General features: G+C 34.5%; 1 protein-coding gene across 2 annotated transcripts; it reads right to left on the bottom strand.

Annotated features, from left to right (window-relative positions):
- Positions 1 to 403: 403 nt before the first annotated feature.
- On the bottom strand, positions 404 to 10,760 carry LOC132300588 (protein argonaute 4A-like). Of its 2 annotated transcripts, none has more exons than XM_059797749.1 (23): positions 10,579 to 10,760; positions 7,604 to 7,849; positions 7,301 to 7,506; positions 6,979 to 7,203; positions 6,771 to 6,907; positions 6,582 to 6,679; positions 6,385 to 6,482; positions 6,081 to 6,252; positions 5,880 to 5,996; positions 5,681 to 5,788; positions 5,479 to 5,541; positions 5,278 to 5,391; positions 5,028 to 5,193; positions 4,818 to 4,930; positions 4,574 to 4,711; positions 4,293 to 4,423; positions 4,023 to 4,088; positions 2,762 to 2,825; positions 2,571 to 2,682; positions 2,411 to 2,484; positions 2,179 to 2,273; positions 1,942 to 1,973; positions 404 to 944 (listed from the first exon to the last, which is right to left on the bottom strand). In XM_059797749.1, the coding sequence occupies exons 2-23, from the start codon at positions 7,847 to 7,849 to the stop codon at positions 769 to 771; spliced, it is 2,751 nt and encodes a 916-aa protein (XP_059653732.1). In that variant the 5' UTR covers positions 10,579 to 10,760; the 3' UTR covers positions 404 to 768. The 2 variants fall into 2 exon arrangements, with proteins under 2 accessions (XP_059653732.1, XP_059653733.1); XM_059797750.1 differs by having other exon boundaries at positions 5,028 to 5,151.
- Positions 10,761 to 11,247: the final 487 nt, after the last annotated feature.

The raw sequence follows: 11,247 nt of genomic DNA, 5'->3' as shown, positions 1-11,247 counted from the left end.
TATCTCAACCTAACGCGGATCCAGTTCAAGTCTTAATTAATTATGAATCCATCCATAATTACCGACTATGAACAATTTATAATTACTATGTATATATCATACATTGATTGCCATCACATACATATATATAAATATTTCTTGTAATCACAGGGACACTATCAATTTCATAGTGAATCGAAACATAATACATTGAATTCACCAATTATATAAATCATAAATATTTCAGATATGTCAGGAACATATGTCACTTTAATCCAGATAAGAATTTGCTATGCCAGGGCATATAAATCCCAACAATCTTAACCATGCAACTTCAATTAAAGCTCATTCTGAGCATAAACCTCAACACTTAAAAGCTCCAGCAAGCTCTAAATGATGAGAAATCCATGCTACCTTTCAACAATTAAAATTCAAAAACAGAACTACTCATATAATGAATACGTAGCATCAAACACTGCTGAATTCATTCTTTCTGAGTTCCACTCTACTACTAGCAATAATATAACAAGAAAAACATCCATATAACTGTAGAATTTGATGACGTAGGCTGCCAGATAAAGCGTAGAAATGCCCAAACTCAAAACCATAACTGCCACAAATGCCATGGCATCAATCTACAACTCCACCAAAGTATTTCCAGAACCTAATTTAATAATACTATCATATGGTTTTTGCAGGGTGGCATTCCCATGCTAAGCATTAACCTCTACATATTTCAGTTCAATTCTGTCGCCTATACATCACTCAGAATGAATGGTGAGTGCACTTTTAGCAAAAGAACATAGAACTACGCACGTTTTCATGCAGCCTGGGGAGTTCTTGCACGGGAGCTCCACCAACAGAAGTGAGCCCACCATGGCTAGAAGATGACTCTGAAATCTCATCGAACTTTATAAACTGGGACATTTGTGATGCTGCCAAGTGGGCATAGCATATTGGAGCAACTGCAAGAAAATACCATAATTAAAGATTAGTTCAAAAACACCCTAAAGGTTGTTTCTATTGAAGCAATTTACTCTGGATAGTAGCAGGCCTGTAAGGGAAGTGTTAAGGTTCTAGCTGGATTTTTTTTTTTTTTTTTAGTGTACTCACACACCCATGTTGGTTGTTCTAGCTGGATTTTTATGTACTATATATTTTGGATTTTCATGCAACTAAATATTATAGCCAAAAAAGTGAAAATATTGAAAGTTACAAAGGCAAGAAACCCCCTGCTGTTGGCCAACCACCAAAAAACAAACATAGATGTTTTGGATGCAACTTGTCTACAGTAGGATTATATTTCAGAAATTAGATCAAGTGACAAATTATCAGAGCTTGACATTCTATATAGAGGAATCCTATTAAGGCAATAATTGAACACAGAAGATCTTTCCACAAAACGCCAGTAGAATTGCAGCATCCTGGACAAACTTGGCTTTAAGTTCATAAGAAATATCAACCAGCTCCAGAGAAAGATGATGCTATGACTCAACTACGAGAATACTCAAAAAAGTGAATTTTATAGAACTTCTCAAGATATGCTCTAAGAAATTACTGTAATAGTTCATCGCAAACCATTTTTCTTGGTGTTTCAGCAAATATTAAACAATGCACAGCAAAATAATGATCAATTTCATATAGAAAAGCCCCTAGCTAAAAATAAATGACAAAATTGCCGGCTCTCCCACCTCACCTCAGATTACCAACTAAATTAGGCTTGCATCCCAAGGAAAAGTTTTGGCAACTAAGTGTTTTATTTCGGAAATTCAAGTAAAGTATATCATAAGAGCAAGTGTAAATGTACAAGCTTAGGGGTTGCCCAAATCTACCTAAGGCCCTAAGGTTTTGCCAGAGGATATTATAAGCCTAGGTTTTGTCAACTAAGTTTCTTTTGCAAGGTAGGTTCAATGAAGGAAATTTCTCTCCAGTAAAGTAGCATTAATGAAAAAGTTATATTACCTACAGATATGGCCGTAGTACTCCGTTGGTACCTGCAAAATTTAAATCTAACTGTTATTGCACATTGTAAAATCAGCGTGCACGGCACATGAAAAAAATAGCAAGGGAGAAAAAAGTCATTTACCAAGTATAGCTCTTGTCGATGAGTATGGATATAAATGTTAATTATAAAATAAATCCTCGCTCACAAAACTATCACCATGATATAATTATGAAAATAGTTGAGCATCTACTTACACATAGGACAAGGAATGCACGAGTTCCTGCAAATCATCTGGTGAAAAGCCAAGCTCGTCAAGTATAACATGATAACGTGTAGGCCTGGTCGTACCCTGTGGCACATAAAGTTCACCAATATTTGCCCCAGTTCATCATTGCTTACTCTAGGATGTAAGTAAGTTGCAACAAACAAATACATCCAAATAAAGAAAGGAAAGGAAAAAAAAAAAATTTGTGCTTTAATACTCACAATCATTCCTGCATGAGCACACATGTAGAAGTCATTGCTTTTCGGATCACAAACTTTGTTATCAATAACTGTCCCTGCAAGAACATAATTACAATGAAAATGTTACATGAAATGAGTTATATTGCGCCTCTTATTTTCTATTGTTGGCAAAATGACTAACCAGGTGGAACATTATCCGGGGCATTGGCCTGAAAAAATTTGGTGTGATGATTTTTTTGTGCAACAATCATCATGAACTTCGGACACCATTTATCATCCAAGTGTTTGCAAGCCTGCACACACAGAAATACTTTGACTACGACTGGGTAAGATTGATTCATATGAAGAATCTTACGATCAGTTATGCAAAACCTCGATAATCTGATCCAGTTCAATGTTCAAAACTTGGTTGAACTGGGACTCACTGACTCCATCCCTACACATTGCAAACATCAAATAATATTACTGATAAGCAAGAAAGAAGATTCACCCAAGTTCAACAATACTAGAAAAAAATAGGTTCAAGAGGGAGAAAAGCTCATAAAACAAGCACATTTGATAAAGTTTTTTGACGATTCCAAGTTAATGTGATAACAACAAAACAAGAAGCCATTTAACATGAAGAAGAAAAAAAATTATAATGCCCGTCGAAATTAATTTTGTGAAACAATTTTTTGTTGAGAACAGCTGCAACCACATATTTCTAGTTTCAAAAAAAATTAAATCCACAAAGATAAGTACTGTTTTCTATTGCAATCTATGATACACAAGACGAAGATTTTTCACGAATGTTGGTTGTACACAATTGCCTTGCTCAAATTCATTTAATAAATTACTAGATATGGACATACTAGTTTCAGTCCTTTAAACAGTATATGCCAATTCAGATATCAGCACTATTTGAAATGAGCAACGTACAATTGAGCATGAGGTTTGCGTTCATCCACTCAAGCATGAGACCAGAGAGAGAGAGAGAGAGAGAGAGAAAAAAAACAACAACAACAACAACAATCTTGCATGCCTGTTTCTATTTTCATTTGAAACGACTTGTATAGGGGGAGAAAATAATAATAATAATAAAAGCTTAAAAGATTACTGTATTTTAATTTTTTTTTTGGAAGGTGAAAAGGTTAGTGTATCGGTCAGTGCCTCAGAAGACAGTCCTCTATTCTTAAAAAACAGGAATGTTGAAAAATACGTTCGGTTATGTGCTCTTGGAAAATGTTTTGAGAATTGAGTCAAAGAAGAAAAAAGAAATGTTCTGTATCTGCTTTTCTAATTGCTCAAATTTCTAGTAGAAAGAGCAAAATGACATTAAACAATCTATTCTCAAATCTTTCATTTTTTTCTTCTTCATCAGAACTTGGGGGAAAAAAATGTCTCAGAAAGCCTGTTATATTTTTGCGCTTCACATTGTAAATCATATTATGTATCTATACATCTCTAGAAATTATAAGTCTCTTTGATGGAGCTGTAATTAGAGTTAAGATACTGGATCCCAACAAACCAAAAAAAAAAAATATGATAGGACATATACAGCCAGATATTTTCTGAATGAGAAGAAGGGAAAAAAAAGAAGAAGAAAAAAACACAACAGCCTTCCTAATTGTCAAAAAGAAAATCACTGACACACCTAAAAACAATTATCTGATCAGGCTTCCTTTTTCCTGAACTTGTATAGAAGTCCATTAACAGCTCCCTGAAATTGCAGAAATAGGAACCCTTTTAGCAACAGAAGCTTAAGCAGAAGTTACAACACACATTCTGGACAAAACTTGGCAGACATTTACAGTTAAACGTGTATACTTCCACACTGTAAATGAAGAAGAGACTTCTGTAACAGAAATTGCAGAAACTTCAGAACATTTGATTTTGTAAAAGCAAATGCCAGAATGTATTCTACCTTATTATGCCCTGATCATCAGTATCAGACACTGGTTTGTATAGAGAATCTATCATTTCAACTTTTGGTGACTGTGAACGAACAGAAGCCCTGTAGCGGGAAATCAGTGGCCACTGCCTGGAACTGACCACCTACGAATTACAAAGTGCAAAAAGAGATAGTATCAAAATAATTGGTGCTTTCACGCATTTGGGGAATGTTTTTGTAGTCCTGCAGGCATCATCCAACTTGGTTTTGAAACCGCAATAATTTTACATAGTTTACAAAAAAGTAAATATTACCGCAGCAATAGATGGAACATCTGAACGGCCAGGAGAGCCATGGGACACATCCATCCCAAGGATTATGGTGGGAAGTTTAGAAACCAGAGGCATAGACGGAGAATGTTCAATAGTTAACAGGGAATTAATACCACCCAACTGCAAGGAAGCAAGAAATAATCAAGGACAATACAGAAAATGAAGGAAAAACAACATATATGGAAAAACTAGGTACTTTCAGAAAATAGTAGCTGAAATAACTTACCTTAGCATTGATTTTTAAAAGCACATTAGTAAGGTATTGATCATTCACTTTTGTAGGTGCAATGCATTGTGTAACTATTCCAAGTTCAGCAAGAGTCTTCCTCTTCCATGGACCTTCAATATAAAAAGTGATATTTGTTTAGAAACATGATGGTCAATGACGTAAATGAATACCAGAGAAAAATACAGAACAAGAAAATAAATCAACAACCATAGATTTCAGAATTCTTCCTGTCTGAGAGTATACACAGAAGAAATTGAGGTGGTCCAGGGAGTTTTGACTTTATTACATCAAGCATCTTCTCCACCCTAACAGGAGCAGGGCTGCGCCTAAACTGAGGATTCTCTTCAAATGTCTCAAATGGAGAACTAATAAACTACAATTAAAATATATATATATTACAATAATAAGCCCCATGATGTGATTGCAATATTAAAAGAACAAAGAGAAAAAAACTCACAATTCCTTTCATTTCTCCACACTTAATTAGATTTCTACACAGACCATGGACGTCACAGCGAGCAGAAAAGTTTACAATTGCCCAACGTTCAATCCTCTTTGGTTCAACCAATTTCTACACGAAGGTACAATTATACTGTATGAACCACTAATATCAAGACTACGATGGTATTGAAAAAGTTTCTGAACACAGGATCAGTACCTTGTTGTTAAAGTTCCAACGCCCATTGCGAGGAAATATATCCTCCCCATTGCCAACTTTTAACTGCAGTAAAATAACAATGGTCATAGCAAGTAAGAAGTAGCAATCCACAAGATTTTAAAACTCATAAATCTACAGTCGGATACAAAAACGATAGGTAACATAATGACAAAGCATGGCATCAATGTTGACAGAGATTTACCTTTGGGATTGACAAAACCCGACCTTCAACTTGAGTAAACTGAGTGCCAATTGAAATTCCAGAAGAACCAAGAAGAGGGTCAGCATCATAATTGCTACTTTTCAAAGCCTGCAATGAAACCCCCAGAGGGAAGAGAAATTTAAGCACAGAACAAAATACAACAGCCAAGTATATCAATCATTTAAAGGAAAAAACTTGCATCCATCAAAACTCTCATCCTTTCTTGGGGCTTCTGCCGAGATTTTTCCACTAGAGAAGCTCTTTGCTGATTAGATAATGACTTGGTGTACCGTTGCAAAGAAACCAACGAGCAAAGCTAAAATGACAACATATAAGAATATAATTATTACACTGAAATCAATAAGAACTACTGTGGTTGAGGCTTTTCCATTTCCATCACCTCAAGAGGGAAGAAGACTGGGCGCTTTGCTTTCCCAACATTTATGCAGGGGAAATCTCCAGAATAGCGCAAGCCTATATGGCGATGAGAAACAAAATATTCATAGACTGTTATTTCAATTGGTTGGACCTCACCATCACCATCTTTTCCATTTTTTTGTCTGAATAAAAACCTATAATTTGAAAACAAGTAGTAAGAAATGTTAGCAGATATGCTAATATGGTATAACCCAAGCCATTCACTTATAATTAGACTGTACAATAGAGCAAATTGTGAATACAAGAATAGAAAACCAAAAACATACGTTTGCTCTTTACAAGGTTTATCACTCAAGCTGGTAATTTTGTATTCTGTATTAGTTGGGATGGTCTTGATCCTTAGATTCTTTAGCATCCTTTTAGCCTGGTAACAAGAAACAAACATGCAGACTTTGAGGATGACAAGTGTCAACAAATTGGTTTTTTACCATGATTGCCAAACTTGAGATGATAATTTAGTTACCTTGGTCCAATCAATCTCAGATGGATCTCTCACACTTTGATTTGCAAGAAGAAACTCCACCACAGGCCCAGGCTTTACAATCATTGTCGTTGATACATCTGAAAGTAATGGACACCAAGACACTGCTAAAAAGCCTAAAATTAACAGTACAAAGAGTAGATGAAGCCATGAGGTAGTATAAGCACTTACCAATGTTCAGGGAAAGACCACCCTGAGTTGCTCGAAAACTCGAATGGAAACCCCGGCAGCCAAGAACACCACCTCCCAAATCTGTGAAGTTTCTTGGTTCATTGTGAAAGAATGATTGACGGACAAGAAGGCAGCCCCTGCCGACAAATAAAATAAGATAGCAGTAGAAACACTAAGCAAAGTAAAACTGCAAGTAAGTTCAACTTACAGCTTCGCAGCATGCTGCCTGAGTATGATGTCAAGCACTCTCACTGCCTCCTGAAAGTGCTCAGATTGCTGTCCACGCAAAGCATTTGTAATAGATTGCAATGGGATTTTGGCAGCAAAGCTTATTGCCACCTTAAAGGTTTTGGACTGAAAGTCCCTTCTCGATCTCTTTCGGTCACTCTCATTTGGACTGCCATTACCTATAGGGCTTCCAGTTCCCACATTTCTGAGAACAAAGCACACACCAAGTTATTGTATACACCAAAACACAGCTTGACCAGTAAAGTGAAGAAAAATCCCGGCACAATCCAGTGTACTCGTACCTATTTGATGAAATATCATCCAATACAACAGTGAACTCAAGCTTGTTGCGTGGAAGAGAACCAATAGTGAACAAACTCTTTTCACCATCGTACGCAAAGTCTTTACCAGCAAGCTCAGTGTCATATGTCTCTTGAACTTTGTCAAGCACTCTTCTTCCAATACCTTTTCCATCAACAGGACGTCCATCCTCGTAAAATAGAGAAACCTAAACATTTAAAGAGAAAATTTTAGGAGCATATCAGTTTTCTCAGCTTCTGATTATTTGGAGGTGGTGGGTGGGGGGAAGAGAGAGAGAGAGTTACACTATAATGGAAAAAGTAGCCATTGGAACTGGCCACACCAACTTTAAAATGGTTAGTTAAAAGCTGAAGCTTTTGCCCTTTTGAACCAATGCCATGCCTGTCCATTGGGACACGGTTCATCTTTGGTGGCTTCTTCAATGTTTCAGGAATATTGGCTTGTTCAGGTTTCAGTGGAACTACATTTGGTGGAATAACAGGTGGAGGTGGTGGCACAGGCTCGGACATGTCAGGATTTGAGGATTCCATCTTTTGATTTCCAACCAGCACGTAAAGGAGAGCATTTGGAAATGAAAAGAAAAAGAAATAAAATTATATCATGTTTAGATTTTCATACAAAGCAAAGAAAAATAATTCAAACATAAGCATTGATTATTGATATGTAACACTGAAAGTAGAAAAAATTAAATTAATAAGCAGAAGCTGCAGAACATGAAAAGTTTTATGGTACAGAAATTTATTGCACTCGAGGTTAGACCTTATTGCCAGTAACAACTATATCATCATAAAACATAATGACAATAATAATATATATAAAAATCTTCGATCAAAGTATGCATAATCGTGTGTGACTAATACAAAAGTGAAAGATCTATATGAAGATGAAATAGCAAACACTAAGGGAGTCCATTTGCCAAGGCAATCATAATGAAGACACCATTCAGATGAATACCTCACCACAACAAGCTTGAGCAATCAAACGTTTGATTGGTAAAAACAACAATGTCCCATTTTATCAACAAAAAGAAAACCATACAAAGTGGATCCATAACCAAAAGAGATATCTCTAATGACATCAAAACAAACCTGAAACAGGGAGCTAGCTTTGCAACGGAAATTGTCACTACAACATAGGTAAGTCTCTTTATCTAAAGGAATGTCAATGATCAGTAAAACAGAGATAGAAATCTTTATCTGCTCTGTTCTTTTCTGTCACTAAATATAACTCCCACTTCTCAATTTATGTACAGGCAAATTTTCAACGATTTAGAACAGGCAACAAAGAGTGGACAGTAATCCATAAAATGGATTAAACCGAAATTAACAAATAGTCAATATATCTCAATAAATGCAATAAGTGCTACCCAATATGAAGATGATCAGGAAAAGAAATATGAAAAACATATTGACTAACAGGACAATGCATCACCAAATGGAAAAAGAAAATAAAAGAATAAAGTTGACACAACACAAAAAGGCTATCTTAACTCTCATGAGAAAAAAGTAAATTATGTTAAGTAGAGACAGTACAACAAAACATGTCAAGAATTGATAAATATAAAATTAACTTCTCAGAACTTTACAAAAATTAGAAAAATAAGTAAACCGCTTTTATAAATCAGAAAATATTAAGAAAAGAGTAACGTTTTTAGATATATAGGGCTATTTTTAAAGTTTTTTTAGCCTAAATACTGTTATTGATATAGTATTGAAATAAGTCAACAGGCCTAACTTAGATTTTTTACGGAATAACTCAATAACAGGCAAAAACATAATTTGTTGCGCTACTACCACAACAATATCCATAAATCCAATTTGACAAAAATAATTTACTTATGCAAAAATGAAAAGCCACACAAATCACAAATATATTATATTTTCTATAATTTCCCTTTGTATCTTATTTCAAAAAAGTTAAAATGCTAACAACTAATTTTTTTGTGTTCAACAAAAACCAGCACAAATTAAAAACCATAAGCATTTGCGATTCAAACTACTACTTAGCAGATGGCTTTATTTCATACACATGACTATGGCTTTGCCTTGTTGGCATTAAAGATTACCATAGAAAAACTAGATCCACTGAACAAAATGTAATCAGGAGTAACAGGAAAATATATATATATATATATATATATATATATATATATATATAATAATACATAAAATCTGTCTAGACCACAACCAAATAATCAACATAGTAGAAAAAAATGCTGGGAGATGCTGATTATATCTATTCACCAACCAAAGTTAACCACAATGCTTTTTGGGTACAGAGAAACTGAGTCAAACGAAAATTTCAAACAGAAAATTAAAGTATAACAAAAAATTATTATTATTGTTAATTACTCAATTAAGCTTAAAAATGACAAATGCTTTGTCAAATTAAAATTTTCAATTCTACTGTGAAGCCTAAAAAAAAAAAAAATGGATGAGATCAGTTTTCATTCCTTTTCCGTAGATTACAATGAAACAAAACAAACGTTGATTTGACATGTGCACAGTGGTTATAGGGGACAATGTACATAAAGAAACAATACACAAAAAGTGACAAATAACTCAATAAACAACATGTCAACAAGAATCATCCACAAATATGCATTCGAATCAACAACAAACGGTCCTTCAATCTGTAAGAGAAACCAAATAAAAACAAAAATAACGAATAGATAGAGAGTTTGTACTCTATAGAGTAATAGTAACCAAGAGATCTGAGAAAATATATAAAACCCACATGGAAAACTACAGAGAAATTACTTTTCAAAAACAAAAACAAAAAAACTACAGAGAAAATAAATAAATAAAAAGAGGCGTATTGAAAACCCCAAAACAAAACCCCGCAAGAGAAATGATGGAAACAACCCAATGATTTATCTCAGTAAGAGAAGAAAGACAAAAAAAAAAAATCAAAATACACAAAACAAAAACAACAAACAAAACAAAGCAAGTTTGATCTTATTAAATGAAGCCACGAAAAAGTTATACTGAAAAAATAAAGAATAAACGAATCCCGAGAAATATGCATTAGCCATACCCAAAAAAAAAAAAAAAAAGAGGAGAACGTGAAGCTTGAAAACTTGGAAAAAAGGTGAGTGAAAGAGACATCGCTTGAAGAAACAACTAAAACAGTGAAAAATTGCAGAAAACAGAGAAAATACAAAAAAAAAATTAATACTAAAAATATGAAAGAAAAAATATGCATAAGCAACGAAACATTGTGTGTGTGTCAGTGTGTGTGACAGAGAGAGGCGCTATACCTGATCTCTTTGGAGGCAAAGAATGACGAAAAGGCTCTCTGGGAAGGCTATATAATAGTAGTAAACATTGTGTGCATGTGTGTCAGAAAGAGGGGTTGGTTATGCAGACGATAGTCCCCTGCAAGTTCTGCAAAGCGAAGTGGGGAACTTCGGTGGTAGTGGTTGTAGTATCACAGCTGCATCTGTATCGTTTTGTATGCGGAAAGCGGTACGGACTGGACGCCGTATCACATGTCAGGATTCTATTGCCACGTGTCCCTTTGATGCCTTTTTGCTTCATTTCTTACCCATATGACCCGCTTATTTAATGCAATGACCCATATTCACTCCGTCGATTTGTTTACTGTATTAGAGGATAAAGTTAAATAAAAAATAAATTATTACCTTTTTACAAATTAATCTCTTCAACCATCGAACAATTTGTTGTAATTAACTCATCACAAACCGATATTTTATTATTTATGGTTAAAATTGTCACTTCGTATTAAATTATTTTATTACTTTTAAATTTATCATTAAAAAAAATAAAAAATAAAAAATAAAAAAATTTGTAACTATCAGATTGCAACTGTGTCAGTCGATTCAGTCTTGGATTTCACTCCTTGTAGCCATTTGCAATTGGAGAGCTTCAAATATGGGTCAATCTTTCTAGATGACATTAGATCTAAG

This window comes from Cornus florida, unplaced genomic scaffold (genome assembly GCF_030987335.1).
Source record: "Cornus florida cultivar Cherokee Brave unplaced genomic scaffold, ASM3098733v1 CherokeeBrave_3.0.0_Hap2_Chr03, whole genome shotgun sequence".
NCBI classification, from domain to species: Eukaryota; Viridiplantae; Streptophyta; class Magnoliopsida; order Cornales; family Cornaceae; genus Cornus; species Cornus florida.
The sequence above is the reverse complement of the archived record's forward strand: the minus strand, read 5'-3'. Positions and strand labels throughout refer to the sequence as shown.

Bases quoted from the DNA above. Each gene is read 5' to 3' on its own strand.
- LOC132300588 (XM_059797749.1), bottom strand. From the start codon at position 7,849: ATGGAATCCTCAAATCCTGACATGTCCGAGCCTGTGCCACCACCTCCA. The intron at 5,392-5,478 runs GTACTGATCCTG...ACCTTCGTGTAG, and splicing joins GTTGGAACTTTAACAACAAG to AAATTGGTTGAACCAAAGAG. The intron at 4,712-4,817 runs GTAAGTTATTTC...GCTTCCTTGCAG, and splicing joins TTTTAAAAATCAATGCTAAG to TTGGGTGGTATTAATTCCCT.